Source organism: Notothenia rossii (genome assembly GCF_949606895.1).
Source record: "Notothenia rossii genome assembly, chromosome: 9".
Classification (NCBI taxonomy): domain Eukaryota; kingdom Metazoa; phylum Chordata; class Actinopteri; order Perciformes; family Nototheniidae; genus Notothenia; species Notothenia rossii.
This window is the reverse complement of record NC_136907.1, coordinates 2,411,069-2,423,735: the sequence shown is the minus strand read 5'-3', so window position 1 is coordinate 2,423,735 and position 12,667 is coordinate 2,411,069. Positions and strand designations below refer to the sequence as shown.

Here is a 12,667-nt window from a genome sequence, read left to right as displayed (position 1 = left end):
TCCTCTGTACGTCTCAAACTCGCCCCGTGATAAATCAACTGTGAACAAATAAAACCTGAGTTTGCAGATTTCTCTTGAATCCCAGAAAACACTGACCAGTAACTACAATTTATTCTGTAGTGAAACCTCAATAAATAGACTTCACTTGGTACGACCTCTCACCTTCCTGTGTGTCTTCACTTCCTGTCACCTGAGAGGAGAAGGAGAGAGAGAGGATGATGATGATGATGATGATGATAAAACAAGAAGAGAAACAGACAAGATGATGAAGAGAGAGAAACAAGAGTGTTGTTTTCCTCTGAGGTCATGCTCCATCAAAGAGTTTCATATCTGGATGAATGGAGGATATTCAGTACTCACAGGTCTTCTGGATCGTGGCTGTAAACGTCTCATCATCTCTGATCCTGTAGGGATGAACAAAATCCAACAGTTTGAGATCCAGTTTAAAATAAGTGTTTGTTCTTTGAGTCAGCTTCAGAGTCCTGATCTCAGGCTTTACATCCCATCATATCTTCTCTGCAAACACTACGACTGCCTGCCACAGCTCTCAGCTGCATGACAGGAAGTAACCAGTCATTAGAAACTAAAAACATCCCATAAAGAACAGACTACCTTTCCCACTCTCTGTAAACCCCATTGTCTGTTAGAGAGTAGATTACTAAAGTGTGGCTTTGCATTTCCAGCTGGCCTTCTCTAGTTGATGGAAGAATGAGAGAGCCTGCAGTCAGTGGGTAACATCACTGATCTGTTTCCCCAGTGAGAGAAATACCTCCCTGTGTTTCATACAATACTGCTGAACCAGCAGAGACCCCTTACTGACCTGAGGGTCTCCAGTCTGCAGTCTGGACTCTCCAGAAGATCTCTCAGCAGCTTCTCTGAATCCTTCAGAGGGTTCTCACTCAGGTCCAGATCTCTCAGATGGATGTTGGACTTCAGAGCTGAGATCAGAGCAGAACAGCTGATCTCTGACAACCTGCAGCTCCTCAGTCTGAATAAAGAAAACATGATGTAAGTTTAGAAAACAAAGTTCCTGTTAGAAATAACTCCAGGTTTAATAATCTGTTCAGAGTTAAACAGGGTTTTAATGTCAGAGATGATTTAGAAACAATCCACTGATAATCTGGAACTTTAACTTTGATCAGATGTTTATCAACTCCATCTCCCTCACAGCTCATCAGTACTGACAGCATCTCCACTGACTCATGGAGCACAGGGTGAGTCTGTGGAAGCTCAAACTCTCTCCCTCACACATTCACCTTCTCTTTGTTACTCTGATCAATATTCAGTCATTAGCAAAGTGGACAAAATAACAATAATATTCTATTTGTTCTTTCAGTAAATCCTAAACACAAACAGATCTGTATGAACTGCAGTCAGTGAACTGACCTGAGAGCCTCCAGTCTGCAGTTTGGACTCTTCAGTGCAGAACTCAGACGCTCCACTCCTGAATCCTGCAGAGGGTTCTGACTCAGGTCCAGATCTCTCAGATGGATGTTGGACTTCAGAGCTGAGGCCAGAGCAGAACAGCTGATCTCTGAAAAACTGCAGTTCCCGAGTCTGAATAAAGAAAACATGATGTAAGTTTAGAAAACAAAGTTCCTGTTAGAAATAACTCCAGGTTTAATAATCTGATCAGAGTTCAACAGGGTTTTAATGTCAGAGATGATTTAGAAACAATCCATTGATAATCTGGAACTTTAACTTTGATCAGATGTTTATCAACTCCTTCATCTCCCTCACAGCTCATCAGTACTGACAGCATCTCCACTGACTCCTGGAGCACAGGGTGAGTCTGTGGAAGCTCAAACTCTCTCCCTCACACATTCACCTTCTCTCTGTTACTCTGATCAATATTCAGTCATTAGCAAAGTGGACAAAATAACAATATTATTCTATTTGTTCTTTCAGTAAATCCTAAACACAAACAGATCTGTATGAACTGCAGTCAGTGAACTGACCTGAGAGCCTCCAGTCTGCAGTCTGGACTCTTTAGTCCAGAACTCAGATGCTCCACTCCTGAATCCTTCAGATTGTTGTGACTCAGGTCCAGATCTCTCAGATGGATGTTGGACTTCAGAGCTGAGGCCAGAGCAGAACAGCTGATCTCTGACAACCTGCAGCCACTCAGTCTGAATAAAGAAAACATGATGTAAGTTTAGAAAACAAAGTTCCTGTTAGAAATAACTCCAGGTTTAATAATCTGATCAGAGTTCAACAGGGTTTGAATTAGGGATGGGAATGATTCATCGAATATTCAAAATGATTCAGGTATTGGAATATGAGTTATGAATATATGTATTGTAATGATTATTGTTTTTATGGGAGGGGTGCCTAAGTTGATTACATATTATCAAATGGATTAATTAAATGTTTAAGACCGTGTCATTTTAAATATCTTAAGAAAAATATCAACAAAAAAACACGTGTAACGTTACCAGGGCTCAGCCCAGAGGACGATGCTCTGACGTCATCACCCTCGCACATTTCTCACATGTTTACAAAAAACTATATATATGTTAAAACTTTTCTCGTTCTTAATATAGACTTTATTTAAGGTCCATATGAGTTGACTTTCATTTAAAATAGCAGATCTCTGTGACCGGATGGAGTTTTTCAGCTTAATGAACGTGTCTCTGCTGCGGTGTGTGTGTGTGTGTGTGTGTGTGTGTGTGTGTGTGTGTGTGTGTGTGTGTGTGTGTGTGTGTGTGTGTGTGTGTGTGTGTGTGTGTGTGTGTGTGTGTGTGTGTGTGTGTGTGTGTGTGTGTGTGTGTGTGTGTGTGTGTGTGTGTGTGATTTACTCTCGTACTTCTGGCTATACTCGTGCAGCTCTACAAATGAACTGAGATCTCCACACAAATGATCTTTAGCAAGTGTGCAGAGCAATGTTGATTTCAAATAGTCATTTGAAGGTTGGATATTTGTAAACCTTTTGTTTATATATTAATAATTTAATATAAACCCTCGCACCTCCACAGAGAGCCCCCCCACATATCAAACACCAATTTAACCCCTGAACGTTACACTCTAATGGAGAGTCCTACACGCCAAACAAAGATGTATTTATTATAAAAAATAAAAAAAAGATTAACATTTAAAAATATATATATATATTAGAGGATTTGTACATTTCGAATATTCGGTTAACCGTTTTTTGGGGGTTGAATATTCGAACATACATTTACTTTCAAATTCCCATCCCTAGTTAATGTCAGAGATGATTGAGAAACAATCCACTGATAATCTGGAACTTTAACTTTGATCAGATGTTTATCAACTCCTTCATCTCCCTCACAGCTCATCAGTACTGACAGCATCTCCACTGACTCCTGGAGCACAGGGTGAGTCTGTGGAAGCTCAAACTCTCTCCCTCACACATTCACCTTCTCTCTGTTACTCTGATCAATATTCACTCATTATCAAAGTGGACGAAATAACAATAATATTCTATTTGTTCTTTCAGTAAATCATAAACACAAACAGATCTGTATGAACTGCAGTCAGTGAACTGACCTGAGAGCCTCCAGTCTGCAGTTTGGACTCTTTAGTCCAGAACTCAGATGCTCCACTCCTGAATCCTGCAGAGCGTTGTCACTCAGGTCCAGATCTCTCAGATGGATGTTGGACTTCAGAGCTGAGATCAGAGCAGAACAGCTGATCTCTGACAACCTGCAGCCACTCAGTCTGAATAAAGAAAACATGGTGTAAGTTTAGAAAACAAAGTTCCTGTTAGAAATAACTCCAGGTTTAATAATCTGATCAGAGCTAAACAGGGTTTGAATTAGGGATGGGAATGATTCATCGAATATTCAAAATGATTCAGGTATTGGAATATGAGTTATGAATATTTGTATTGTAATGATTATTGTTTTTATGGGAGGGGTGCCTAAGTTGATTACATATTATCAAATGGATTAATTAAATGTTTACGACCGTGTCATTTTATATATCTTAAGAAAAATATCAACAACAAAAAAGCACGTGTAACGTTACCAGGGCTCAGCCCAGAGGACGATGGTCTGACGTCATCACCCTCGCACATTTCTCACATGTTTACAAAAAACTAGATGTTAAAACTTTTCTCGTTCTTAATATAGACTTTATTTAAGGTCCATATGAGTTGACTTTCATTTAAAATAGCAGATCTCTGTGACCGGATGGAGTTTTTCGTCTTAGTGAACGTGTCTCTGCTCTGATCAGAGTGTGTGTGTGTGTGTGTGTGTGTGTGTGTGTGTGTGTGTGTGTGTGTGCGTGCGTGCGTGCGTGCGTGCGTGCGTGCGTGCGTGCGTGCGTGCGTGCGTGTGTGTGTGTGTGTGTGTGTGTGTGTGCGTGCGTGCGTGCGTGCGTGCGTGCGTGCGTGCGTGCGTGCGTGCGTGCGTGTGTGTGTGTGTGTGTGTGCATAAAGCTGAGTTCACTGAATCTGGTGATGATGAAATAGTTTGCAGTGAGATTTACTCTCGTACTTCTGGCTATACTCGTGCAGCTCTACAAATGAACTGAGATCTCCACACAAATGATCTTTAGCAAGTGTGCAGAGCAATGTTGATTTAAAATAGTCATTTGAAGGTTGGATATTTGTAAAGCTTTTGTTTATATATTAATAATTTAATATAAACCCTCGCACCTCCAAAGAGAGCCCCCCCACCATATCAAACACCAACTTAACCCCTGAATGTTACATTCTAACGCTTTGTTTTTCAAAGTGTGGGCCCCGACCCCCCGGGGGGCCGCCAGGGGGGTCACGCAAAGTTTGAGGGAAAGGGGAATTTTTTTTTTTTTTTAAGTTAATTTTTTTTTTTTATTAATAACTGCATATCTATCAATCTATGTGTCCTTTGATGCCAATCTTTTAATATGTTTTACTTATTCATATATATATATATATATATATATATTTGTTTTTTAAATCACACAACCGCCCTTCAAGCCAATCAGAATCGAGCTGCCTCTACTGAGAGTGAAACTGAGTATCTGCTCAGCTTTTGGAGCAAGTGAGAGCTAGTGAATATTTCGCTCTGCAGCTGGATGAGAGCACGGATGTAGCAAATATTGATGTTTATTTATATGAATATAAATATGTTTATTGTTAATATTACTGTTGAATATTATATATAATACTATTAAGGCATAAGTAGCTTTCAAAAATAATAAAAATATATGTTAATTATTCATATTACTGTTCAAAATTATATAATATTATAAAGACAGATATCACTTTAAAAATGCTTTAAAAATATGTTTACTGTTGATATTACTGTTTAATATTGTGTTAAGAATGTTTATAACAGAACACACAATGAATGTAATGAATGACAAACAAAAGATAAATACAAAAACATTTTAGAAGAATAACTTATTATTAATTATTAATACAAATATATATTAAGAAAATGTATTAAGCTGTATGATTAATTTGTCATATTCTCCATCATAATGTACTCATCATTTTAAAAAAAATTGCAACAGGGGGGTACCCGCCAGACGATAATGCTATATGGGGGTCCTTGGCATGGCAAAGTTTGTGAACCCCTGCTCTAACGAAGAGTCCTACACAACGGACGAAGATGTATTTATTATGAAAAATATTTTTATTTTTTTTACAGCATCTCCACTGACTCATGGAGCTCAGAGTGAGTCTGTTATATCTCATCTTAGCTCTAAAGCAGTGACCACCAACTGGCGGCCCGCGGGCCACATCCGGCCCGCCAGACATTCTCATCCGGCCCGCACGACGGGGGTGACTGTGGCGTTGGCGGAGTGGTTACTGCGTTCGGCCCCCACCCATTTTTTTTTTACAACGTCTCGTGAGTAAGGTGCAGTACCGGAGTCCAACAGAGAGGCAGCAGCTGCGGGTCAGTAGACTGCGAAACCTTCCCTGCCTTGAAGAAGAAGTGATCCTTCGTTGTGAAGAGTCTGGTTAATGCATTCTAAAAACAAATGCCTTGGCTCAACAAAGAAAATCAACGCAACAGTTTGCATCGATGTTTATTGAGTCAAGACAACTTCGAATGAAATTGTCTTAAAGCAACAAAGTTATTTGAGTTAGGGGAGAAGGCTTTCCCTCTACAATCAGAGGTGTTTTTAATTACCACTTACTTAATAATTGTGTTTACATAAACACAAGTTTTGAAGTTGATTACTCAAAAGATTAAGTGGTTCCGACTAGTTTTACCACATGATTTAAAAAGGAATTTTAAGTTGTATGTACTTAATTACCCTCATTCGGGATACAAGTTTTTAAGTTGATTACTCCAAAAATTAAGTTGGTCCAACTTGTTTTACCGTATGATTTAAAACAAATTTTAAGTTGTATGTACTTAATTACCATCATTGTGAACACACGTTTTTAAGTTGACAACCATTTATAAATTAAGTTGCTCCAAATATATTGTACTCAATAGTTTTTTTCTTAGCTTTTTCATATTTTTGCCTTTAAAGAAAGAAATTAATTGATTGCCCGACAAAGACATTAGGCAATTCACTTTTTATTTTGAACTGCAGTTGTTTATTTCAACACATGATGTTTCAGTCAGGAGAGAATTCATTTCGTTTGAACATTTGACACATGCCATATGATAAGGTGCATGAACACCTGGGATCACAGCTGACTGCAGGAGAGAGGAGAAGCATCTTATAGTTTGGCTGAGGTGAAATGTAATGGGTTAAAGAGAACGCCTGTGATGAGCTGATTATATGCAGCTGCGGAGTGAATATACACCCGTCTTCCTGAAAGTACTCGCGCTGAGCTTAATTTAAATCTTGAAAAAAAAGATTAACACAAATTTAAATTGCCCCACAAATAATAAATAAACACATTAGCCATATTACCAAGGGAAATGGGGACACAGCAAATAAATGCTGCCATCACATCGAACTTAGAGGCCTTTGCATATTTAAAACCAGTGCCAAATATGTAAAATCTGTAAAGTTTTTGTCAAACTACAGAAACAAACTCTCAATGGCCCCAATCTGCAGATCACACACATACATTTGACAAAAGATGTAACAAAGATGTTTACACTGCCGACAGTCATTATTGTAAACAGTATGAACACATTGAACGCAGAATGCTTGCTCATTCATTTGTTTCCCTCGACCACGATGGATGCCATCGTATGGTCAGATTCTGGGGTGGACCGGTCACTGATGAAGGCGATATTCATGTCCTTTTGAAGCACATTAAATAATAAGTTAGCTCATACGAGATAATGAATTAGGTAACTGCATACTTTTTAAACTGTCACTCTTAGCGAATTCAGAGCCATTATTACCAGCTGCTAAAGCAACGCTGGTATTGTTTTCACCTATTGAGTCTGCATGTGTGTGTCGTCATGGCAATGTGGTCCTGAAGACACACAGAGGTGCTTTTGAGTACTTTGCCTAGTTATTAAATGCATGTGGACAGATTTTGTCAATCACAACCGTGCAAGTTTTAGTGTGTCCTCTACTTTTTTGCAGGTTCCATACAATATGTGAACTGGTTAAGTGAAGAGCAGAAGCCACTTTTCAAATGTTTTACAATCCTTTTCCCATGCCATTGCTGTCAACACCTATCCATGCTGAACGTTGCTAAGATATTATTGATTGGGGTGTGGCCAAAAGTGCAATATGCTTCAAAATGTAACTGACAGAGAGCAGTGCTTTTGTCCTGTGTTTTTACACTGTGTATGGATTTTATGTTATTTCAAGATTTTTAATTATGTCGCTAAACTCCTTGAAAAGGTCCTCTTCCTTTTCTCCAAGGTACACGACAAGGCAGCGGATGGCTATAGTTCTCTGCGTACTTCAATTGTATTGTGCTATTTTTGAAAAAGGAAAAAAAGAGAAATTACCTAAATTAATATATTCTGAATGGGTGACTGCCAACAACTTGCATTTCAATGACAACTCTAAATAACGATCCTACCTCAAGAAGGATGTCCTTGATCTGCTTCACCGAGATTCATTTTTAATAAAAAGCGATATCACAATAGTAACCAAAGTATTTTTACTCTCACAGTAGCCTCCACTACTTTGGACCCTCTCACAGAACTATTCAATTCAAAGGCTGCTAATTTTGGTCAAACAGCAATTTGCCTATACAGTGCAACTACAAGGCTATCTATTTGAATGACAAAAGACGACTCACCTTAAAATGTCCTTTGTATATTTCTATTTGTCTTAACCGTCAGAACTTGTCCAGTCATGTTAAGTGGGAGTGGATTTGAAATCCTAAACTCAAGGTGTAGAACAATGAAGTTATCAAGCCAATTGCATTACTTACTACAACTTGAATTTAGTTTTAAGAGAATTAACGAATAAATCAGAGTTCAAATTACACACGATATTAAGTTGATGTAATTACCAACATTATTACGTCAACACAACTTATTAATTCATGTTTGCAACTTAAATTTTTTATCTAAATCAAATAACTTACATTTCTATCTTGCAACCATGCATTTCATTAAGTGGAGGTGAAAGGTCGCCTGAATTCGTTTTTAAAGTTTGCGCTCCGCTCCACAGCAGTAGCCCCGCTGCGACAGAGTCCAACAGAGAGGCAGGAGCTGCGGGACAGTAGCCTAGAAGCAGGGTTGGGTTGTAACGGAATACATGTAACGGCGTTACGTAATCAGAATACAAAAATCACGTAGGCTAACTGTATTCAGCTGGCGTTACATTTGAAAAACAAGTAATCTGATTACAGTTACTTTAGTAAACCTGAAGTGAATACATTTTGCAATACTTATTGGAATTATTGGTTGAAAAGTTTCCTCACAAAATGTAATATTCATTACTGGCAGAACTGTTTGCACACTGCACAGCGCTGCAGCATGTCTGTGAGCGAGAGAGAGATGCAGCGTGTCTGAGGCCCCGCCCCCGCACGCAGATGAAAGAGAGATCTCTTTTAAAATATATTGAATGTTAGAAACGGAGATGGTTAGATAAAATGTGCAAGATAACGTTTATGTAGCATTTATTTATTGTCGAAATTATGACATTTCATAACGGGATCAAATCAAAGTGAATGGCCTGCTGCTGCTGAATGCACGGGGCAAGTGACTGGAAAAGGTTTTAAAAGTTATTACATAGTTTCAGATAATAAATAATAATGATAATTCATTCTATTTAGGGGCGCCTTTCAAGCGCCAAGGACACCTTACAATTCATAACATATTCCAAGGAAAGGTTTTAAGACAGTACTGTAGTGCCGGTAAGAAGGAGTCGGAGTATTTAAGATGGAATTCCACTCTTTATTTTCCATCAAGCCATAGAGATATCAAACATGTGCTCAGTGATGAGAGTCAAGTAAGAGTCAAGTTAGAGTGCCTTGCTAGCTCTAGCTTGGCAACCTAAATACCCGGTGTTACACTAAACAAGGTCCGTGTAGGAACTGTAACCCAAAAGTGAATTATGGTTAACTAGAGTCACCACACAAGCCCCCCCAGAATTCACAGATAAACAAAGTCCGGGGAGGAACAACACGCCGACCCCCTCTACCACTGAGTATGGGGGCAGGCAACACAACTCCTGAACGTGCGGTTCCCGGCAAAGTGGCAACCGGGACCACAGGACACAAACCTGTAGCGGGAATCGAAGACGGGGGTCGACCCCGTCGTGGTGGACGGGCCAACACCACCGGCCGCTCCAAGTCCAAATGAGCAGCCTTCACCCGGTCCACCGAGACGGTCTTTGCCTTGCCACCCATATCGACCACCAGGTGCTTGTCCCCCTGCTCCAAAACCCGGAAAGGTCCATCGTAAGGGGGCTGTAGGGGGCCCCTGTGCGCGTCGTGGCGGATGAAAACGTGCCCAGCCGAGCATAGCTCTGCTGGCACCTGAGACCCCGGCGCGCCGTGCTGCGAAGTCGGAACCGGAACGAAAGCCTCCGCCGCATCTAGCAGGAAAACCCGTTGAGCCGTAGGAGACCAAGGAACTGCTGCCTTAGGTAGGAATTCCCCTGGGACTCTCAGGGGTTGACCGTAAACCATCTCCGCCGTAGAGCACTACAGATCCTCCTTAGGCGAGGTCCTCAAGCCCAACGATACCCAGGGCAGCTTGTCGACCCAGTTACCGTCCGTAAGGCCGGCCTTAAGCGCCGCCTTCATAGAGCGATGGAAGCGCTCGCAGAGGCCGTTAGCCTGGGGGTGGTAAGCGGTAGTCCTGTGCAGTTTGACCCCCAAACTGTCTGCAACCGAGCCCCAGAGCCCTGAAGTGAACTGTGAGCCCCTGTCCGAGGAAATGTCTGACGGGGTGCCAAAACGACACACCCACGTCGCAATAAAAGCCCTAGCCATGTCAGCGGCTGAAGTCGACACAAGAGGAACCGCCTCCGGCCAACGGGTTGTCCTATCCACCATGGTGAGGAGGTAGGAAAAACCCTGAGAGGAAGGCAACGGATCTACCTGGTCGATGTTAACATGGTCAAATCTCCTCTCTGGCACTAGGAACCGCTCCAAAGGGGCCTTCGTGTGGCGGTGCACCTTAGCGCGTTGGCAAGCCACGCACCCCCCAGCCCAAGCTCTTACATCCTTTTTCAGCCCACGCCAGACAAACTTCGCGGCCACCAAGCGCACCGAAGGTTTAACGCCAGGGTGAGACAAGCCGTGCACCGCCTCGAAAACAGGACGCCTCCAGTTGGCGGGGACGACCGGTCGTGACAGGCCCGTAGAGACGTCGCACAGAAGGGTGATGCCCGCGTTGCCGAACACCACGTCCTCCAGGCGCAGCCCAGCGCTCTCCGTCTTCAGACTCTGAACGCCGGAGTCGGTGACCTGGTCCGCCGCCATACGGGCATAATCCAGGCCCAGCTTGACGGCTCCGATGACGACCCTGGAGAGGCAATCAGCAACCAAGTTCGACTTGCCAGCCACGTGTTTAATGTCTGTGGTAAACTCCGAAATGTAGGAGAGCTGCCGCTGCTGACGTGCCGACCAAGGCTCCGCCACCTTTGACATGGCGAAGATGAGCGATTTGTGGTCTACAAACGCCGTGAACTCACGGCCTTCCAACAGAAAACGGAAGTGTCGCACAGCCAAATAAAGACCCAGGAGCTCCCGGTCAAAAGCGCTGTACTTGCGTTCCCTCGGTGTCAGCTGCCTGTTGAAAAAGGCGAGCGGTTGACAAACTCCGTCCAGCCACTGTCCGTGCACCGCGCCGGCTGCGTAGTCCGAAGCATCCGTAGTGATGGAGATGGGAGCCGTGGATGAAGGGTGCGCCAGCAAAGCCAGCGCGGCTTTAACTTCAGTGAAAGCGACTTCCGCCTGAACGGGGGTCTTGCCTTTCAGAGCCTCATACAATGGCCGCATGATGTGGGCGGCCCGGGGGATGAAACGGTGGTAGAAAGTCACCATCCCCAGGAACTCATGCAGCGACCGGGCTGTAAGCGGGCGAGGAAAAGCCGCAACAGCCTCCACCTTCGCCGGCAGGGGTGTTGCACCGTCCTTGGTGACGCGGTGCCCGAGGAAGTTAATGTCAGACACCCCGAACTGGCACTTTGCAGGATTGATGATCAATCCATGTTCGCTGAGCCACGTGAACAGGGCCCGGAGGTGAGACAGGTGCTCCTCCACTGAAACGCTGGCGACGAGGATGTCGTCCAGGTACACGAACACGAACGGCAGGTCCCGCAGCACCGAATCCATCAGGCGCTGGAACGTCTGGGCGGCATTCTTGAGCCCAAAAGGCATCCGCAGGAACTCAAAGAGTCCAAAAGGCGTTATTACTGCCGTTTTGGAAATGTCCAGGGGGTAAATGGGCACCTGGTGGTATCCACGCACCAGGTCCACCTTGGAGAAAACCTTCGTGCCGGCCAGATGCGCTGAAAAGTCCTGAATGTGCGGCACCGGGTAGCGGTCAGGTGTAGTGGCATCGTTGAGTCGGCAGTAATCCCCGCATGGGCGGAAACCGCCGTTCGGCTTGGGCACAACGTGCAGAGGAGAGGCCCAAGGGCTGTTGGAGCGGCGAACGATGCCCAGGCGTTCCATGGTTGCGAATTCCGCCCTCGCTACGGCTAGCTTAGAAGGGTTCAACCGTCGGGCCCTGGCGTAGACTGGAGGCCCCTCGGTGGTGACGTGGTGCTCCACGCCATGTTTGGTGGTGAGCGCGGAGAAAGTGGGCAGCGACAGATTAGGAAACTCGGCCAAAAGTCTGAGAAAAATGTCCTCCCCCGACAGCGAGCCCGACAGCCCGTCGTACGCCGCGCTGCCGAGTGTGCACACGAGAGAAGAAAACGTTAAGACATCCACTAAACGTTTATTTTTAATGTCCACCAACAGCCCATGAGCACACAAAAAGTCCGCCCCAAGAAGAGGAAAAGAAATGTCCGCTGTTACAAACTCCCAGCTGAAACGCTGTCCACCAATGCACAAACACATAAGGCGTAATCCGTACGTGCGAATGGGTCAACCGTTAGCCGTTGTTAGCCGTTGTTAGCCGTTGGCCGTGCCCGCCTAGAGTGATGTCTTCTCTCGATGCGGGAACCACACTCCGCTGCGCACCCGTGTCGCAGAGAAACAGGTTCCCTGAAACACTGTCTTTGACGAAAAGGAGCCTGCCCGTGCCGCCGACGCTCAGAGTCACTACTGAGCGTCGGCACCCCCGTTTCCCGGAGGCTTGTGGCTGCATGGAGCGATGCACCTCCTTGCCATCGTCCCGAAACGTGCATGGTAGAAACACTCACCGATATCTCC

General features: G+C 44.0%; 1 protein-coding gene across 1 annotated transcript in view; it reads right to left on the bottom strand.

The window, feature by feature from the left end:
* The window catches only part of LOC307018415 (NACHT, LRR and PYD domains-containing protein 12-like), a gene marked incomplete at its 5' end in the record, with an annotated part of 59,265 nt that overhangs the window by 2,853 nt on the left and 43,745 nt on the right, over positions 1-12,667 (bottom strand). Inside the window, 6 exons of the mRNA XM_079648646.1 lie at positions 163-190; positions 361-404; positions 821-988; positions 1,387-1,557; positions 1,959-2,129; positions 3,511-3,681. Coding sequence (XP_079504772.1) covers positions 177-190; positions 361-404; positions 821-988; positions 1,387-1,557; positions 1,959-2,129; positions 3,511-3,681 — 739 coding nt within the window. The remainder of the gene's footprint in view (positions 1-162; positions 191-360; positions 405-820; positions 989-1,386; positions 1,558-1,958; positions 2,130-3,510; positions 3,682-12,667) is intronic.